The following is a 21,508-nucleotide window of genomic DNA, read 5'->3' as shown; positions in this document are numbered from 1 at the left end:
ACAAAATATTTTCCAGAACTTTTGAGGTTCTCTTTGGATACAACGTATAAAAGCTAATTGCCAAAACTTTTTATATGTGCTAAGGCAGACTTTACATATGGCAGTACTGCATGAGGCTAAATCCAATTGCTGAAACTATTTGGAAATAATCAAGCTAAATTTTTATTTTTCAAGTTCTTACTGATCTGCCTCAGATTACTTGAATAGTTAAATGCATTTGGAATAAAGTGGGAAAGAGAGGTTTGCATTTTTTTCTCTTAAAAACATCACGAAATTTTAAGCTTCCAAGGGGGAAAAGGTTATACAATGCTTTCTTTAACTAGCATTCTCTATTGCTTCGTTTTTGGTAGTGACCAGATATATGCCCCCTACTCAACTAGACAGTTTGTCTGGGAAGCCTCTCTGTGGGGGACTGCTATCCACTGAATTTCTAGAACTCTCTGAAGAAGGTGTGGTGCATGCTCATTGGTACATTACCATCTTGGTCCTAGCCATATTTTTGTTTAACTTGGTGTTTGGTTGTTGTTGTTGTTTTGTTTTGTTTTTGTTATAAAACCATGAGAGCAAGCTTAGACTATCTTACAGAACCTTGGACTAAGGGGGCTAGGGAAGCTGTTTGGATATTGATGGAAATGATTATCCCTACTTTATAAATTAAAAATACAGAGGGAGAAATGGCCCCAATCATTAGTAGAAAGTGAGCCTCCCAAACACCATCCACAGAGGGAACTGCTGTTTCAATATGATCCAGGAGTCTGAATTTTAGCACCAAGTAGATATATCTCCATTTAGTTCTTGATAACATCATGCACACACAACATATCCTAATAAATGAAAGCCCCAGTAATATCTCCTCAGAGAGAAAAATAGAATTTAAACTTTCAGAACTAGACACTGAGACAAGGGCATAGGGACTTGTCAGGAAATTAAAAGAGGCTACAGGGAAGCAGAAGATCAGGGTTTCGTAAGCTGTGGCATTGGGCTTCCTGAGGGAGGGTGGGGAAGAGGTCACTGTGGTTCCAGCTTCCTTGTGAATTACCAGGTCACTTCAGGCAGCTTTTTGGCAAAGCACGCTTCATACTGAGCATTGCCATACATTCCTAAATCAATTAAAACAGTCAACAAGCCTTCAGCGTGGCGAGAAGAAGGGAAGGGCCGGTCAGAAAGGTGCCTGTATTCGATTTACTGAAATGAGTCTATTATTGAAGCCCTTCTATCGGGAGCCTTATATTCCTCCTTACAAAGAACTATTCGTGTGTGTGTGTGTGTGTGTGTGTGTGTGTGTGTGTGTGTGTCTTCCTCCTATCACTTTTGGATGACTGACTATTGGGGTACAATTTCTCACTTCACAATACTTTTTCTACCATCTCTAAACAAGACAAGACAGACCGAGAGTTGTTCCAAAGCTAAATGAGAAGTTGGTAACACAGAACCACCTGTACAATTTCTTGTGTTAGATGAAGTCGAATGAGATGGAAAGAAATTAAGTAATATCTTAGCTATGTGCTGAAGAAAACCCATTCAAACTGAAGAGATTTTGACGATTGATACAGGATCTTCTCATCGAAGATTCTGAAAGCACTGAAATTATTGACAGATCCAACTAGATTCAATAAACGATTGCTAACCAATACATTACCCTAGACTGAGCTGCAGCTGATGGACATCATGGCTCCTTTGCTATGAGAATAGGACATATCACAGAGCTTAGCCCAGATATGTGTTTTCACACTCATTTTAAAAAGGGGAGTAGAGACACAATTTAGTTAGATAAAGAGGTAATTTTACTTATTGTCAGAGGTGTGGTTGGGGACTGATTCAGTTTTTAATGGTTAAAGGAAAGGGTTTTGAATCTATTCCTGAACAGAAAGTGTGAAAATCCACCTCTATTATTGATTACTGCATGGTTGAACCTAAGGTCAAACTTCATAGCACTAGGATCTGTTTGTTACATGTCTGATCTGCCTGCAGTCAGGACCACTGGATTATTTAGAGTCATCCTGGAGGCTCCACTTTCAGATCATGTGCACCACTGGTGTGCACACAAACAAATGGGGCCTTGTCCCATGGCCCCAAGTCAGCAAATGTCACAATCTCAACCTTGTCCCACTTTGTAGGATACCAGAAAAGTATACGCCACAGACTCCCTACTATAAAAACTGGAAGAAAAACCCAGTATTTATATATTAAAAAATCAGAATGTGGTATCTGAGGAAGCCATACTCAAGCTTTTTTCAAAATAAAAGTAAACAGAATATTTCTGATCCATTCTTTAGAGCTCAGCCCATGCTTAAACAATATTTTAGAGAAGGTTTTTCGGGTCAACCCAATCTCGAATTCCTGTTTTGCTCCTATTTTCTCCATTACCCAATCAGTACCTTATTTTATTTTTTTATTTTTTTTTCTAATTATTTTTTTGTTTATTGCAGTAACATTGGTTTATAACATTGTATAAATTTCAGGTGTACATCATTATACTTCTATTTCTGCATAGATCACATCATGTTCACCACCCAAATACTAATTACAATCCATCACCACACACATATGCCGAATTATCCCTTTCGCCCTCCTCCCTCCCCCCTTCCCCTCTGGTAACCACCAATCCAATCTCTGTCTCTATGTGTTTGTTTATTGTTGTTATTATCTACTACTTAATGAAGGAAATCATATGGTATTTGACCTTCTCCCTCTGACTTATTTCACTTTGCATAATACCCTCAGTGTCCATCCATATTGTCACAAATGGCTGGATTTCATCGTTTCTTATGGCTGAGTAGTATTCCATTGTGTATATATACCATATCTTCTTTATCCATTCGTCCCTTGATGGGCACTTAGGTTGCTTCCAAGTCTTGTCTATTGTGAATAATGCTGCAATGAACACAGGGGTGCATGTATCTTTACGCATTGGTGTTTTCAAGTTCTTTGGATAAATACCCAGCAGTGGAATAGCTGGATCATATGGTAGTTCTATCCTTGATTTTTTGAGGAATCTCCATACTGTTTTCCATAGTGGTTGCACCAGTTTGCACTCCCACCAGCAGTGTATGAGAGTTCCCTTCTATCCACATCCTCTCCAACACATGTTGTTTTCTGTCTTGTTAATTATAGCCATTCTGACGGGCGTGAGGTGATATCTCATTGTAGTTTTGATTTGCATTTCCCTGATAGTTAATGATTTTGAACATCTTTTCATGTGTCTGTTGGCCATCTATATATCTTCTTTGGAGAAATGTCTGTTCAGGTCATTTGCCCATTTTTTAATTGGGTTGTTAGTTTTTTTGTTGTTGAGATGCATCAGTTCTTTATATATTTTGGAGATTAAGCCCTTATCAGATGTATGGTTTGCAAATATCTTCTCCCAATTGTTAGGTTGTCTTTTAATTTTGTTGATGGTTTCCTTTGCTGTGCAGAAGCTTTTTAGTTTGATGTAGTCCCATTTGTTTATTTTTTCTATTGTTTCTCTCGCCCAGTCAGACATGGTGCTTGAAAATATGTTGCTAAGACTGAAGTTGAAGAGCGTATTGCCTATGTTTTCTTCTAGAAGTTTCATAGTTTCAGGTCTTACATTCAAGTCTTTAATCCATTTGGAGTTAATTTTTGTGTATGGTGTAAGGTAAGGGTCTACTTTCATTTTTTTGCATGTGGCTATCCAGTTTTCCCAACACCATTTGTTGAAGAGACTTTCTTTTCCCCATTGTATGTTCTTGGCTCCTTTGTCAAAGATTAGCTGTCCATAGATGTGTGGGTTTATTTATGGGCTTTTGATTCTATTCCATTGATCTGTGTGTCTGTCTTTGTGCCAGTACCATGCTGTTTTGGTTACTATAGCTTTGTAGTATATTTTGAAATCAGGGAGTGTGATACCTCCAGCTTTGTTCTTTTTTCTCGGGATTCCTTTAGGTATTCGGGGTCTTTTGTTGTTCCATATAAATTTTAGGATTCTTTGCTCTATTTCTGTGAAAAATGTTGTTGGAACTTTGATAGGGATTGCATTGAATCTATAGATTGCTTTAGGAAGTATGGACATCTTAACTATGTTAACTCTTCCAATCCAAGAGCATGGAATATCTTTCCATTTCTTTGTGTCTTCTTCAATTTCTTTCAGCAATGTTTTATAGTTTTCGGTGTATAGATCTTTCACCTCTTTGGTTAAGTTTATTCCTAGCTATTTTATTCTTTTTGTTGCAATTGTAAATGGGATTGTATTCTTAATTTCTCTTTCTACTACTTCGTTGTTAGTGTATAGAAATGCAACTGATTTTTGTATGTTGATTTTGTATCCTGCAACTTTACCAAATTCGTTTATTACTTCTAAGAGTTTTTCCAATTTGGATCCCTTTTATTTCTTTCTCTTGCCTGATTGCTCTGGCTAGGACTTCCAGTATTATGTTAAATAGGAGTGGTGAGAGTGGGCATCGTTGTCTGGTTCCTGTTCTTAGAGGGATAGCTTTCAGTTTTTCACCATTGAGGATGATATTAGCTGTGGGTTTCTCATATACGGTCTTTATTATGTTGAGGTACTTTCCTTCTATCCCCATTTTATTCAGAGTTTTTATCATAAATGGATGCTGTATCTTGTCAAATGCTTTCTCTGCATCTATTGAGATGATCATGTGATTTTTATTCTTCATTTTATTAATGTGTATTACGTTGATTGATTTGCGAATGTTAAACCATCCCTGCATCCCTGGAATAAATCCCACTTGAGCATGGTGTATAATCTTTTTAATGTATTGTTGTATGCGATTTGCTAGTATTTTGTTGAGGATTTTTGCATCGATGTTCATCAGTGATATTGGCCTGTAATTTTCTTTTTTTGTGTTGTCCTTGTCTGGTTTTGGTATTAGGGTAATGTAGGCTTCATAGAATGAGTTTGGGAGCTTCCCCCCTCCTCAATTTTTTGGAAGAGTTTGAGAAGAATAGGTATTAAGTCTTCTTTGAATGTTTGGTAGAATTCACCAGGGAAGCCGTCTGGTCCTGGACTTTTATTTTTGGGGAGGTTTTTGATTACTGTTTCGATCTCCTTACTGGTGATTGGTCTATTCAAATTCTCTACTTCTTCTTGATCCAGTTTTGGAAGGTTGTATGATTCTAAGAATTTATCTGTTTCTTCCAGATTGTCGAATTGGTTGGCATATAGTTTTTCATAGTATTCTCTTATAATCTTTTGTATTTCTGAGGTGTCTGTTGTAATCTCTCCTCTTTCATTTCTGATTTTACTTATTTGTGCCTCCTCTCTTTTTTTCTTGGTGAGTCTAGCTAAAGGTTTGTCAATTTTATCTTTTCAAAGAACCAGCTCTTGGTTTTATTAATTTTTTCTGTTGTTTTTTTGGTCTCTATTTCATTTATTTCTGCTCTGATTTTTATTATTTCTCTTCTTCTACTGATTTTGGGCTTTGTTTGTTCTTCTTTTTCCAGTTCCTTTAGGTGCATTGTTAGATTGTTTATTTGAGATTTTTCTTGTTTGTTGAGATAGGCCTGTATTGCTATAAACTTCCCTCTTAGAACCGCTTTTGCTGTATCCCATAAAATCTGGCATGTCGTATTTTCATTTTCATTTGTCTCCAGGTATTTTTTGATTTCTTCTTTGATTTCTTCATTGACCCAGTCGTTGTTCAGTAGCATTTTGTTTATTCTCCACGTATTTGTGGCTTTTCTGATTTTCTTCCTATAGTTGATTTCTAGTTTCATACCATTGTGGTCAGAAAAGATGCTTGGTACTATTTCAATCTTCTTAAATTTATGGAGACTCGTTTTGTGGCCTAATATGTGATCAATCCTGGAGAATGTTCCATGTGCATTTGAAAAGAACGTGTATTCTTCAGTTTTTGGATGGAATGCTCTGTATATATCTACTAGGTCCATCTGTTCTAGTGTGTCGTTTAAGGCCAATGTTTCCTTATTGATCTTCTGTTTGGATGATCTATCCGTTGGTGTAAGTGGAGTGTTCAAGTCCCCTACTATTATTGTGTTACTGTCTATTTCTGTTTTTATGTCTGTTAATAATTGCTTTATATATTTAGGTGCACCTACATTGGGTGCGTAGATATTTACAAGTGTTATATCCTCTTGTTGGATTGTTCCCTTGATCATTATGTAATGCCCTTGTCTCTTTTTACAGTTTTTGTTTTAAAGTCTATTTTGTCTGATATGAGTACTGCTACCCCAGCTTTCTTTTCATTGCCATTTGCGTGGAGTATCTTTTTCCATCCCTTCACTTTCAGTTTGTGAGTGTCTTTAGGTCTGAAGTCTGTCTCTTGTATGCAGCATATATAGGGGTCTTGTTTTTTTATCCAGTCAGCCACCCTATGCCTTTTAATTGGAGCATTTAGTCCATTGACGTTTAAAGTAGCTATTGATAAGTATGTACTTACTGCCATTTTTTAATTTTTTTTTTCTCAGTGTTTTAGTAGTCCTTCTCTGTTCCTTTCTTCTTCTATACAGAATTGATGGTCTCTTTAGTTTGACCTCTGTCTGAAAGCTCTACTCTTTAATTCCCCTCCTCCCTCCTTTTGCATTTTTGATATCATATCTAACCTCTTTTTTGTGCTTTTGTATCCATTACGTTATTATCGTGGAACTAGATAATTTTTCCTATTTGTGGTCTTCTCTTTTCCCCTTAAATCAGTCCCTTTAACATTTCTTGTAGCACTGGTTTCTTGTTAACAAACTCCTTTAATTTTTGCTTGTCTGGGAAATTTTTGATCTCTCCTTCCATTTTGAATGATAACCTTGCTGGATAGAGTATTCTTGGCTGTAAGTTTTTTCCTTTTAGCACTTCAAATATATCGTGTCACTCTCTTCTAGCCTGTAAGGTTTCTGCTGAGAAGTCAGCTGATAGCCTTAAGGGGTTTCCTTTGTATGTAACTTGACTTTCTCTTGTGGCTTTTAGGATTCTCTCTTTACCTTTAATTCTGGACATTTTAATTATGATGTGTCTTGGTGTGGGCCTCTTTGGGTTTATCTTGTTTGGGGCTCTCTGTGCTTCCTGTACCTGGATGTCTGTTACCTTCCTTAGGTTAGGGAAGTTTTCATCTATTATTTCTTGAAATAGATTCTCTGCCCCTTTGTCTCGCTCTTCTCCTTCCAGGACATCTATAACACGGATGTTAGTGCGCTTGATGTTGTCCCAGAGGTCCCTTAGACTGTCCTCACTCTTTTTAATTCTTTTCTCTTTTACCTGTTCACCTTGGGTAATTTCTTCTAGTCTTTCGTCCAGCTCACAGATCCGTTCTTCTGTATCCTCTACTCTGCTTTTGAGTCCCTCTAGTGAATTTTTCATTTCCAGTATTGTATTCTTCATTTCTGATTGGTTCTTTTTTATATCTTCCATTTCTTTGTTGACATTCTCACTGAGTTCATCTATTCTTCTCCCCAGATCAGTGAGCATCCTTAACACTCTTTGTTTGAACTCTCTGTCAGGTAGGTTGCTCATTTCTGTTTCACTTAGTTCCTTTTCTGGGGTTTTGTCCTGTTCTCTTACTTGGAATGTATTCTTTTGCCTCCTCATTTTGCCTCTTTCCCTGTGCTTGTGTCTACGTATTAAGTAGGTCAGCTAGGTCTCCTGCTCTTGGATAGTTGACCTTATATAAGTTATGCCTTAGGAGGCTTCCAGTGTGCTTCCCTCAGTTCTCAATGTTCCAGGGGTGACCCTTATGTGGGCTACATGTGTCCTTCTGTTGTGGCCTGTTTGCTCTCCCTGTAGGCACCCAGGGAGGCCGAGTTATGCTCCTGGCCAGCTGTTATAATGCTCAGCTGCTTGTAGTTGTTGTGGGCCCTTCAGTCTCTTTATCAGGTGTGGGAGCCCCAGCACAGTTGGCTTCAAGTTCTCATACCACATTTGTGTTGCAGTATTTCTTTTAAGTGAGTAGGCCCCCAGCGTGGCAGGTTGTTAGGCTCAGGGCCTTACAATTGCTGTAAGCCTCTAGCCTATTAGGTCTCTTGTCAGCTCTCTGAGGATTGCAGCTGGGTGGGGCTGGCCTCAGGCACAGGAGCACCCAATTGTTTCAGACTTTGGAAGGTGGAGCAAACCTCCTATGTGGGTCTTTGAGAAGCACAAGTCTTCTGCAGCTGACAAGCCCTGCCGCCCACAGGTCCACACACACAGTCAACACAGTCCTGCCCCATGTGTGCGCCCTGACCTCCCCAAGCAGACCCAGTCTCTCCACGGCGGGAGCCCCACACACTCTGCCACTGCCCCACACTTTCCACCTGCTCCTTGTGCACGCCCTACCCCACTGAAGTGTGCTCGGTTGCCAGGCTGCAGAGCATCCAGTCACCAATCTATGCAGGCCCACAAGTTGCCTGAGGGCTTGTTGTTGGGTGGGGCCAGTCTCTAGGGTGGGCTGCCTGCCCTGGCTGAGCTGGATTAAATCGGTGCTCTAGCGGGTGGGGCAGACCTGGGCTAGCAGGCCCCAGGGAGAACTCCAATGGCGTCTGTGTCAGCACACCCACATCAGGCCACAACAATGGCCGCCGCCAATGTCCCAGTCCCTGGAGAGGTCTCACCTCTCACCAAGATGCACTCAGAGCCTATCAGGTGAGTCTCTTTTCACCGCACCACTGTGCACCTTTCTTTCTGGTGATTTTAGGCTGCTTTCTGAGATGGGTGAGTTTGTGTGTGGGCCCTTTAAGAGCCGGTTTTAGTTTCTTTGTGAACCGGGTTTTCTGGGGGTGCTCCCCAATGCTTTAGTAGCAGGCAAAGTCAGATATTATGCCACTCGTCTGGATTGTGCTGGGTCCACAAAATGCCCACAGCGGGGGCGCTCCCCAGCTCAGGGCCCCGCGTCTGCAGGGAGGCTGCGTACCTGTGGGCTGCTCCCGGCGGCCGTGACGCTGGCGGCTTGTGAAGGCGGCGTTTTTCCTCTCCGGAAGGGAGTCTCTGCCTCTTCCACCTCAGTTAGGATTGTCCGTTGTTGCAGGAGTTCCTCTCATCCAGTTTTCAGTTCTGTCTCAGGGGTAATTTTTCCACGAGTAGTTGTAAATTGGCTGTGTCCACGGGAGGAGGTGAGTTCAGAGTCTGCCTACGCCGCCATCTTGACTTCCTCCTCAGTATCTTATTTTAAATATCCTATTCTGATGTCCTATTACTTCTTGGCACCAAATGTTTAGTCTTTGATTAAAAAAATAGAATACCATGGCATCTTGTTTCATGAGGATGACCAATACAGACCCTTGAGGGGTCATTGGTACATGGCAGCATATACACCGTTATGATCTAGTTCAGTATGGAGCATAGAGAAGAAATTTAACATTTGTAGAATTGACATGTTGAGGTTGGCCTACATTCTACATCCAGCTAAAAGAAGATGTCTCCTTTTGACAGACAGATCATTGAGAAGTGTCTTCATTCAACAGAATCTGTTGTGATCAATCCTCTTACATACTGCTTTTCCAGGTAAGCAACAAGGTATGAAAATATTTCAGGTTAGATACTTTGTCAACGGCCTGGTATCCCCAATAGGTGCTGCATCAGAACCTGTTTGAAATATTTTTGCAAAGATGAGAAATATAAAACCCAAATGCAGTTGTGCATAAAGGAAAGCACCCACAAAGAAACAGCCACCCTGGCTTCTCTACCAAAAAACTGCGGAAACTGGCCAAGAGGGCTGAATGACCAGGACCTCTGCCGTCACCAAAACGCCTTCTCCACGGGGAGACCCTGAACCCTGGCGGTGTGAGAAAGAATGTCAAATGTCCATATCTGTCCTCTTGTGGCATTTTGGAGAGTTACATTTCAAACAGTTCAAATATGTATCACAACACAGGAGAACACAGTTCCAGAGATATCTGCAGCTTAGATTAGAAGAGGAAAGTCCCTGAGTATTTTCCAGATCCTTTGGAACTGAGTTTCTAGGTCATTGTCCAAGCCCCACCTGGTCAGCAAGCACATCTGATTTGACTCATCAGCCACATTACATCATGGTTGCCCTGGTCCTGCACGTTGGTGGGGACAACTCCACCTCCAGCATCCCTCTTCCAGCTAAAATCACACTTTCTTTCCTGTTTTCATTACTAAGTGCCTACTGTGTTGTTACCTGATACTTCCCCCACACGGTCTTGTTTCCTCATCTTGATTGAGAGAGCTCAGTGCTGCACAGAAAGCATGGGATTTGGGGGCTGCTAGACTTGTTTGAACCAAGTTTGGCACTTTGAACAAGTCACAATTCTGCGCCTCAATTCCCTTATTTGTGTAATAGTGTCGTAATTTCTGTGTATGAGAAGTAAATGAGCTAACACAGGAGCACAGGGTAAGTGCTCAATAAATAAAAGTTATCATCATCGTGATCATCATTAGGAACTGAATCAAAGTCTATGAATTGTACTTATATACCCATTCACATTTACTGACTGATTAAATGAATTAATGAAAGGAGGGGTGAATGATTGTCTCTAGAATCCAGTAAAGGGGAGCAGACTAGATAGAACGAAGCAAGAAATTTGGTCTGCAATTGTGAGGTTTACTTTGTTCTAAGTACCTAGTAGGGCCTGGCCTTGGGTTAGCCAATACTTACTAGACAACCAGCCACCCCTCTGAAATTTCTGCTTTTGAAGTTTGAGCACAGGGAGGGAGGCATCACCAATATGCAGGCAGCAAATACATTCCTCAATTGTAAATACGGCACAGTAATTGCGACAGCCACTCTGATTGATGAAAGGTACGATTGATTTCCTTCAAACTCAGAGGGGCTGTTGTCCCCCAAAACGAATCCTTCGTGCATCACGCAGTGCAAGGCAATGGTTGTTCGTAGGGCACAGACGCATCTAAACTCAATGCAAGCTGCTTTAAAATGTCACATTCAGTCCTATTTTCTCAAAGTGTGGGCGTCTCTTTCTCTATAAGAACACCTTCCAGCTTGCTCAGAGGAATGGGCATAGAAGGTGCCCTTCTCTGGGAGCAGAGCTGCCCTAGCGTCTGAGCAGGGGTGTGGGTGACAGACGCCATAATGGAGGTGTCTATGAGGTCATTCTTGTCCCTGCCATGATTTCACGGGGACCGGTCATGCAAACACTACCCATCTTGTACCATCTTGTATTAAAATCGGAACAATGAGAGTAGGAGTTAAAGATTAGCTTTGATTAAGTGATTTGGGGTGGAGAGTGGTGAAGAATGTTCTCACTAACTGATTTTGTTGTTGTTGTTGACTAGAGCTATCTAGGAATTAAGAAAAACCATTCTCTGGCTTATGCCTTGAGCCTAAGGGAGAGAGGAGCTAGGCCATGGAGAAGGCAACGTCTGAGAGTCATGGAATCTCAAGGTTGAAGGAGAACTGAAAGGTCATCTATGTTGATTTTGAGGAAGGACATTATTTTTTCGGTCAAAACGTATCATACGATGAGCCTCATGAAAGGCCGCAGATCTGAGAAGAACCATTGAGGAAAGGAAACAGATACTGAGTTCAAAGCCATCAGTTCCTGGGACCCATGGTCCATGCCTGGACAGCCTCAGCACGCTGACGGGGGCAGCCTGGCACACGGCACGCAGCAGCTGGAGCTGTTGGGAGCCTGGGAATTATTACAAACAGTCTCTGAAGGGTTGCGGCTTCTACAGCGACATGTGTTTGTGGTTTGCAGACGGCTGGACTAAGAATTCGAATTCTCATATATAAATAAATATATGTAAAATTTACATACGCATCCAATCCAGTGGGGGCCATTTAGTGAAAGCATGTTGGCATCTATTAGGAATTCACTTTCTTGCCAGAGCTCGGAGACGCTATGAAATCTAAAGAGAAACTGCACAGACTGAAATGAGAATAGCACCTTGGTTCCCACCAAACAAATAAATCTTGCACTCATTTGGGAGTTGGTTGGATGATCTGTTTTTTCCTGCACAGAGTGGTGCTATTTCTGAATCACTAAATGCTTGCAGGAGCAGAGACGATAGACTTAGTTCAGAACAGGGTCGGGATCAGTGCCTCAGAATGGCTTTCAAAGTGGGAAGAGAAAAACGTCCCCACCCACACGCGTCCAGTTCCCTGGGAGGTTATTCAAGCTAGTTAACATGACGTTAAGGGAAGGTTTCCAATAAGAGAGTTATCAGCAGTTTTCACTGTGGGAAGGTGAGAGAAAACAGTTCTCACTCCGAAGGGCTGTTAGAAGGATCAAATGAAATAACGTAAAAGACGTCTTTTTCAACTATAAAACATCATCATATCAATGTCAGGTTTCACCACTGTCGCTGTTGCCGGGAGCCAGCAACATTGAGTTATTCATTTGAGAAATTTATTAACGGGCTACTTTGTGCCAGGCAATATGCTGAGATGCTGAAGAAATAAGACCTAATTTATCCCCTAGAGGCTTCATTCAATTTAGAAAGACATATAATATAACATCATGACTCAGGCAATTTAAAGAAGCCACTAAAATGTCTAGACACACCAGTGGGATGGTGAGTCAGGCACTGCATACCGTGGTGCATAATGCAGTCTCACTCTGCTGCTTCTCAAAGTTTTCGTTTGAAAAAGTACCAATTCCTTTGGCAACCATGGTCACTCTCCAGCTGCCTGTACAGTCTAGGGGTCACGGAAAGCCTCACCTCCAGCCCCGCCCCTGGAGCTGATTTCCTCCCCCTGTGAAGTCTGCCTGAATTATTCCAGTTACACCACCGCCTCTTCCTGCCCTTGGAACTGGTCTCCGCCCACAACGTTGGGGCTTGGCTCCGCTCACAGCCTGGTCCACGCCCACAGCCTGGTTCCGTCTCATTGCCCCGCCCATACCATGCCACCAGAAATAGATGCAGCCAAGGGAAGCCTTCCTTAGCGGGACCCGCTTCACAGTTGACTTGCCGTGTCTTTCCGAGTAATTCTCTCCTTTTTACCTGCTCCCTCTTTGGTTCTACTGACCATCAGTGACGTGTCTTGGTGTGGGGTGGAGTGAGGAAGGGTGAGGGTGTGGTGGGGGGTGAGGGTGGGCCAGCCATTGCAGACCAAGGCTAGGGGTAAATTTTGCCATGGGGGACCTGAATGTCTTGGGCAGCTGAAGAAAAGTTGCTCATCTCTGTTTGCCAGTCTTTAACCTCAGGACTTTGTTCCTACATATACAGCTCCATGTTTATTAAATTCTTAGCGTCTTAACTAAGAATTTAGTGGGCTGCATGGAAGGGAACTTGAAAAAGTCATCTTTAAAGTGTGTGAGAGGAAGGATGTGTAGCACTTGTGAGGAGCAGGAGTGACCTGGAACCAGCCCCCAGGTGACCACTGAAAGTCTGGGACATCATTAGAAAATCAGTAGAATTTGAGACATAAAGACCTGGGGGTCTCTCAGGTCTCAGAATCCAAATAAACAGGATAAGCTTCAAGCAGCTGTGCTCAGGGTGGTGACATAGATCACAGAATCCATAGAACATGGGGACTCTAGAAGATCTAGATATTCTCTCCTTCATCCTACCCTTACCTCCATTCCCCCCACCCCACCTCTGCCCTTTGGCAACTTTTCTAAAACCAATGAACCTCGGTTTCTTGCCTGCCTGATCACCAAAAGCCTAAGTCCACTCTCTGTTGTTGTCCTGCTTGGACAGGAGCCAGGGGCTCAGCCGCTGACTGTGAGCATCAGACGAGGCAGGCTCTCCCATTTTTCTTGGCAGGCCTCTGCCTCCTTGTGAAGAGCCCTGCAGCTGCCCCGGTTCCCTCCCCCTCTGCCTGGGGAGGAGTGAGTCAGTACACCCCCAGCGGACCGTCCACGTGGACGCCTTCCTGTTCCTCTGCATAAACCACTCCAGGCACAGTTCTGCCTCCTGCGAGGCGATCTGACCCCTGACTGCAGCAACCTTGGGCAGAGCCTCCTTTGAAAGGCCTGTTACCTGGTGAGGAGGCTGGGTGTCTGTTGCAGCTAGGCGGGTGAAGGGGATTCTGCTTCAAGACAGGCCGGCTCTGTGCGATCAATGTCAGTGGCAATACCAGTCCTATACTATCTCATTTAATCCTCACAACAAAACTAGGAAGCAGGCTAAAGTTATTCATTCATTCATTCATTCAACAAATATCATTGAGTGCCTACTACGTGCCTGGCATTATTTAAGGGGCTTAGGAGACATCAATACAAATATCTCTGCTTGTGCAGAGCTTACATTCTAAGGCAAAGGTGGGAGGGTGGAGGCAGATTTAAAAAAAACCCAAAACTTTTAATGTAAATGAGTAAATTATATTTTCTGGGCCGCTTCACTGTATTCTGCATGCCCTCCAGAATCATGTATTCGAACATTCATTCAGTAACTACTAAGCACTAAACACTACGTTCCAAGCACTGCACTAGGCGCCGGGCATGCAAAGATCAGTGAGTTCCCCGTATCCTCCAGATGCTCCCCGTTGAGGTGGAGAGAGGAAATCGTACAGACGTAGTTAAAATGTAGTGTACTGAGTGCTGTAACAGAGGCATCTGTGAAGGGCGGGGGAACAGGGCCCTCACAACCTGTCCTCCTGCTGCCCCGAGGCTGTCCATCCTCCTCACTGCAGCCCGCTCTGGGCTGACTTCTCTTTCTCCCACTCTCCTTCCTGAACACGCCCCTCTGGGCCATCTAGTGTACCCCAACCCCGATGTACTCATTTGGAGCCTGACTAAGGGGAAGTCTTGCTAATATGGTAATAGATTAACAGACTGAGTACTAGTTTGTTTCTTGCTCTTTCAGATAATTTGCTGACATTTTAACAGGATTTTAAAGCCTGGCAACAAAGGGAGGTGGATTTCATTGCGGGAGTGCCATTCAGTAAGCAGCGTGGGGAAGGGACGACGGGGAAGGCTGAGCTTCGCAGGTCGCAGTGGCAGGCGCCTACCTACCCTCCCCACTCACTGGGGCCCAATCATCTTTAGAACCTTCATCCTTTCTTTGAAAACAGTTCTGGGCATCTGGATTTCCCTTTGCAAAAGCACCTTTGAAGTCAAGACATTTTTAGGGCTCAAAACAACTCAAAGATCTTTTAGTCCTGGGGGTTTCGACTTGTGATCCAGCACATCCACGAATGGCCTTCAGGGAGTTTGAGGGCTCCTGAGTTTTTGAAAACTTTTGTGTAAACATGCTTAAGTGCATTTTCTTTTTCCTGAAGACAAGGTCTATAGCTTTCATCAGCTTCTTAAAAATCTCAGAGGGGCCGGCCCCGTGGCTTAGCGGTTAAGTGCGCGCGCTCCGCTACTGGCCGCCTGGGTTCGGATCCGGGCGCGCACCAACGCACCGCTTCTCCAGCCATGCTGAGGCTACATATCACATACAGCAACTAGAAGGATGTGCAACTATGACATACAACTATCTACTGGGGCTTTGGGGAAAAAAAGGAGGAGGATTGGCAATAGATGTTAGCTCAGGGCTGATCTTCCTCACACAAAAAAAAAAATCTCAGAGACCTGGAAAATGTGGTCATCATTTTAAGTGATGGACTTGAGGCTCCTTGGAGAAGTAAAGTGACTTTCTAGAGATGGCACAGTTACGGTGGGAAGACGAGGAAGGAAGTGGGCAGGAAGGAAAGGGGGAGGAGGGAAGGCAGAGAGAAGAGGGGTCAACAGAGGCACTTGAACTCAAGTTTCTCATTGCCCACATCAGTGCTCCTTCCACTCTGCTCCAACACTTGACATCTTCAGGTCTTTGATTCAGGACCCGTTGGTTGTATCCTACACACTAGCCGTGCCTGCTCACCTGCTGTGGTGGGGTAAGAACTCATTGATGGAAGCAGTTTTGGAGAGCTGGAGGAGGTCTCTGCTCCATCGGATAGCAATGATATCAGCTGACTTGGAGCTCTGAATTCACTATTCACCATTACTTTAAACAGAAAAATGATAAGCTTTTGGAGCCGCCTGTCCCTAGAGACATTGTGCCCCACTTGTTACTCTGTGGGGTAATGATGTCTGGTTGCAGAGAATAAGCATAACCCAAGGCTGCCCTTCCAAGCATCACACTGCAGAGAGATAAATCACTCGAGTGAGCCAGCTTTCAAACATGGACACTTTTGGATCCCTTTGTACAAGGCAGAAATGCCTGACTTGTTTGCCAACTGAAGAACTTGGGACAAGTTGTGTTGTCAACACCCAACGTTAAGTTGTCAGGGTAAATAAATATGTACACATTCCCCTAGCCAATTTGAAGGTGAAGTCAGGGGATATTTGGTATCAGCCCACAGGGTGGGAAAGGAACAAAATTTCACAGAATGGAATTACAAATTGATCTGGAAAACACCAGCCTCTTTTCTCAGTCTATAATTACATCCTATGTTTGTCACTCTGACCTGTGACAGAATTGGTTTCTTCCAGAGAAGGTCTACAGGAAAAAATAGATTCGGCAGCCTGGGATATGATGTTAGTGTGATAGAGTGAAGAGCACTGGAACAGGGTCGGTAGACCTCAGCTCTAGAGGTGACACCTCCATGAAATAGCTGGGTGGCTTTGGGCAAGTCACTTCCTTGCTCTATTGTTCTGTTTGTTTCCTTTTCTGCAAAAAGAGGGGTGTGGGAGCATTGGGTTGATGACTTATAAGGTCCCTCCCAGTATGAATATTATTCTAGCCTTTTCATTCACTCATTCAGTCATTCATGCATCCATTCCCTTTTATTTGTTAGCTGCTGCATTCCAAGCGTGTTTGTGACAGCCCAGGGTTATCTGAAGCCAGAAACACAGACCAGAGCACCCCCCAAGCTCCAGCCCTAGGAGTCACGAGGGGTCATGTTTGGCTGCCAGGCTCACCAGCAGGAATATGGGCATCTCTTGCTGTAGTGACAGCAATAAAATTGCCACTCCCGATCCAGCACTGACTCAAAGTAGCGGCTCTGGAACCCTGCCACCAGTCCATTGTTGGAGCATGTCTGGTACCTGAAGAGAAGAGAACAAACTCAAGTAAACTAGTGACAAGGACACACGAACAGACCCCTTCCCAAGACCCCACCTCCCACAGTTACCGAGTCAGGCCACTCTTTCACTGACCTAGATTCCTAACAATTTATTCCATTTTTATGCAAATAATAAAGACTTTGCTACATTTATAAAAATGACATATGCTCATCATTAAAATTCAAATAATTCAGAATCTTTCAACTGAAGGAAATTTGGGGGACACTGCTCCTGATAGACCTCTGTGAATACATTGTTGGATGGAAGAATGCATAAATGGCTGGATATAGAGGCATCTAGAATTTTACAAATCAAGATTGTATTATTCATGCCATTTAAAATAAAGGTAACATAATTCATTTTGCTAGAATTTAAAATAAAAGGAAGACAAAAGAGAAACACAATGAATTGATGAACTTCAAATAAACGTTTCTTCTGCTTAAGAGCAGAGCCCTGGAAATTAAGGATGCTCATTCATTCTACCCCACACAGCAGGCAAAGCCCAGATGGGCCCAGCGACTTGTCCGGGGTGACCCAGTGGAGAGTCTGGGACCACAACCCCAGGTTTGCACTACTTATCTGGGAATCTTTCTACTGCCCACTGGACTGTAAGCTCTACATGGCAGGGAGTGTTTTGGTTGAAATTCCATCCCCAGTGCCCACCGTGGGTCCTGGCATATGGAGGTACTTCTTTTTTTCCTGAAGAAGATTCTCCTTCAGCTAATATCTGTTGCCAATCTTCCTCTTTTTGTATGTGGGCCACCGCCACAGCATGGCCACTGACAAGTGGTGTAGGTCCACACCCCGGAAATGAACCCAGGTTGCCGAAGCAGAGTGTGCCAAACTTAACCACTAGGCCACCCAGGCTGGCCCTGGAAGCACTTCTTATAGAGTCGTGACGGGTCAACTGAACTCCTCAAATACCCTCTAAGGGTCTCATTCCTGTCCTAGCTGCTCAGTTCTAATTTTTCAAAGAAGATAACCCCCTCCTCTCTGGTCCACAGACCCTCCTACTGTCCACATGAATTTTCACTCTTTCATTCTATCTGGGCTGCTGCTGGTCTAGGAATCGGCCCCCTTTATCTTCCTAGCACCTTCCTAACTAAGTGCTGGTTTGGCACAATATAATCATTTCCTCCTTTGTTCTGCCTCCAGTGTTACTTTCTCCCACTCCTGCCCCAAACTCCACCAGTGCATCAAGGCTTGCTGCCTTTTGCTGTGAGGGTGAGGATGCTGTTCTCTACCTGGCCACAGTGGGCTCCCATCTTACACGGAGTGAGAACTTCCAAAATAGGTCTGTAGCTCCCTCTCTTTCTTTGCATTTTCTACCCACCTGGCCAAGGATCATGTTCCCTCTTATGACTGAGCCGTTCAGGCAGTTGTCTATGTGTCACGGCCTGACAGCTGCTGGAATACAACCCTATTTTCCAAGCAAAGATAAGTTTCCAGAAAATATAATAGATAAAGTCAGAATAAGTACCCTGTGCTGAGAGGTGAGAGGGGCCTTGCTGACACATAAACTATAAAACAATGAGTGACTGGATTTCATTTTATTCTTTTTAATTGCTGGAAATGATCTTATGGATCTGACAAAACTAGATAGTAAAGGTATTTCATGTCTCTGGCCAGAAATCATCTGTCCTTTTCATTTATTTATTATTCATTTATTCATTCATGCATATATTCATTCAAATATGCTTTTATTTATTTGTTCATCCATTCAACAAACCTGTACTCTGCCACTATTCAGTATCAACCGCTGTGCTTCCTCGTTGAGAGAAGAATTGAGAGGTGGGCTTGGTGCTTGGTCAATCATGCAAATCAGCCTGAATCAAGTATAGGCGATATACCTGATGCAATAATGCAAATTAACTCTCTTTGAATTGTCAATTTCATGTTCTTTGGATAAATACCTAGTAGTGGGATAGCTGGATCATATGGTATTTCTATTTTTAATTTTTTGAGAAATCTCCACACTGTTTTCCATAGTGGCTGCACCAGTTTGCATTCCACCAGAGAGTTATGCACCCCTGTGTTCATTGCAGCATTATTCACAATAGCCAAGATGCAGAAGCAACTCAAGTGCCTGTCAACGGTTGAGTGGATAAAGAAGAAGTGGTATATATACACATATACAATGGAATGCTACTCAGTCATACAAAGGACAAAATCGTGCCATTTGTGACAACATTGATGGATCTGGAGGGTATTATGCTAAGCAAATAAGCCAGACAGAGAAAGACAAACACTGTATGATTTCACTCATATGTGGAAGATAAATAAACATATGGATAAGGAGAATAGATTAGTGGTTATCAGAGGCAAAGGGAGTGTGGGGAGGTGGGTGAACGAGGTAAAGGGCCAGATATGTATGGTGACAGATAAAAACTAGACTATTGGAGGCGAACACAATGTAGTCTATACAGAAACTGATATATAATAATGTACGCCTGAATGCTACACAATGTTATAAGCCAATATGACCTCAATAAAATAATTTTAAAAAATAATAATGCAAATTAAGTTGTAAGTTGAGACCTCTGCCTTTTGATGCTCTAGCCTTCTTCACTCCACCATTGCCCACATCTCATCAGGAGTATTACCACTTTGGAAAACACCTGGCACATTTCAGGAAGCCACGTGATTGGGAGAGATCACTAGGGTCTGGGACAGTGGAAGGGTAGCTTTGGGGACTGATCTTCCAGGATGGTCTACTCTGTCCTAATTCTAGCCATTTGAGTGGGATGTAACTTCAACACAAAGCTCTAAGAGTCATGAACAAAGCTCATCTTTGTCCAGAGAGAGAAGATGCCGCACGCTGGTGGTCCCCGTGATCTTCCTCCTTACCATCACTAAGATTCTGCCTTCCGTTAAAACAGCCCTTTCAGAACTGAGCCGGGCTGGGGTTTCCCTGGAGCTGTTGCTCCATTGTTTTGGTTTGTCCTGTGCACTCAGAGCACTACAGGGGACAGTGTTCCCATGGTGGTAAGTTCCCTTAAATAAAAATAAATGGAGCAAGATAAGCTGGCCTGTTTCATGGGGGACCAGTTCTGAAGGCAATCCAAATTCCATGAATTCTCTGCCAGCTGTCAGCCAGGCAGCTGGCCCCATGCTCCTGTATGGGAAGTGTGTGTGTCACTCTCTCACACACCACCTCAGATAACGCTGCTCTGTAAAGATTATTTGGACACTAGAGGACCAGGGCCTAAGAACACGTGGTGAAAGTTAGGTAACCAAACAGAACTCCCCTCTCCAGCTTCTGTCCCATTGCCTGCACATTTTGGTGGAGTGAGCCTGCACTGGAGTTTGGTAGTGCATGTGGCCAACGCAGTGAAATTCTTCCTTCCAGAACTGGATCTTTATAGGGGTATGTTTTCATACTCATGTGGGGAGCAGTACAGCAGGGTGGTTAAGAGCAGGGCTATGCCACTGGTCGGGTGCCCCAACCACTCCTGGCTGTGTCCCCTTGGGCGGGCTTCACACCCTCTAATGACCTCAGTTTCCTCATCTGTCAAATGGGTATAATAATAGCAAATACTTATTAAAGTTATTGTGAAGACAAAACAAGGCAATGCATATATAATTCTGAGGATGGTGTCTTTGAATGCTTAATAAATGACTTATTATTGTCATCGTACTTTAGTCCACATGGCAGTTGTGAGTATACTCTGTGACAGCCACCCTTGGCTCCCCAGTCTCCAGCCAGTGGATAGCCAGTGGATTCATATGCATTCCTTGAGCTGCTGTTTCCCTAAAGCAAAGCTCATGGAGGTTGGCTATCTTAGGTGCTGACGCACACCCACCTGTAGCACAGATACTTTAGTATGATGTATTGCCCCTGGTAGATAGTAAAGTCCTTGAGGAAAAAGATCATTTAATCTTCAATTTGAATTCTACACAGTGCCTGAAACTGGGGCCCATCAAATGTTTAATGGAGGAATGAATGACCAAATGGCTGATCAGGGCATCTTCCATTATCAGAGGCAGAATTGACTTTTAACAGCCCATCACTCAAATCCAGGAAGAGCCCTGAAACTCCCCCCAAGTGGTTTTCAGCCACTCGGGTGAGTGACTCATCTTCCCACTTCCACCTTCTCCCTCAGGAACAAAGCTGCTCCAGGATGAAGGTGCAGAATGAATACAGCTTTGAGTGTGCCTTGACTCCATTCCTCTCCCTTTCGATCACTTTTTTTTGTTAAGCACCTTATTTAACAAGATTCACCTAAACATAAGGCCACGCGGGAGGCAGGGGAGAAGAGGGGTGAGGGCAGCCCGTGAATGGGCGGACGCTGGGGGCGCTGGAGAGGGCTTGCATTGCCAAAGTGATTCAAATTCAATTTTTAGGAAACAGCTGGTGGTAAAGCTACCTGCCTGAGGCTCTGCTTCACTTCCCAGCACCGATGGGTGCTCCAGAACGGCTCACTGAAAAGAATATGGGCCCAAGACTACAGCTTTCCTGGTGAACTGTGACAGGGCGCCAGCTGAGCCATAGGCACAGATGCCCCAAGAACATTCCCTCAATATTTGAGGGCATGGGAGTGCATTGCTTCAGAGACTCTCTCTCTCCGTTTGAGAAGACCTACTTTCTTTCTCACCATCCCTTTAAAGGCTGGAGGCTCAATTTGTTTCACAAACTGGAGCATTGTTAGTCCCGCTCCACCTGACACTAGAAACTTTCTAGAAGGAAAATCAC

At 43.4% G+C, this 21,508-nt stretch overlaps 1 protein-coding gene and 1 long non-coding RNA gene across 2 annotated transcripts in view; one reads left to right on the top strand and one right to left on the bottom strand.

Moving 5' to 3' along the window:
- Positions 1 to 21,508, bottom strand: part of DPT (dermatopontin) — a 34,920-nt gene that overhangs the window by 5,502 nt on the left and 7,910 nt on the right. Inside the window, exon 2 of the mRNA XM_058540121.1 lies at positions 16,672 to 16,797. Within this exon, the coding sequence (XP_058396104.1) occupies positions 16,672 to 16,797 (126 nt within the window). The remainder of the gene's footprint in view (positions 1 to 16,671; positions 16,798 to 21,508) is intronic.
- On the top strand, positions 8,264 to 11,906 carry LOC131404923 (uncharacterized). Its single transcript, XR_009219873.1, has 3 exons — positions 8,264 to 8,545; positions 9,332 to 9,403; positions 11,156 to 11,906. It is a non-coding gene; the product is annotated as an uncharacterized LOC131404923 (long non-coding RNA).

The sequence above is a fragment of the Diceros bicornis genome, chromosome 4 (genome assembly GCF_020826845.1).
Source record: "Diceros bicornis minor isolate mBicDic1 chromosome 4, mDicBic1.mat.cur, whole genome shotgun sequence".
Lineage (NCBI taxonomy): Eukaryota > Metazoa > Chordata > Mammalia > Perissodactyla > Rhinocerotidae > Diceros > Diceros bicornis.
Note: the sequence above shows the minus strand (reverse complement) of the source record. Positions and strands in the feature narration are given on the sequence as shown.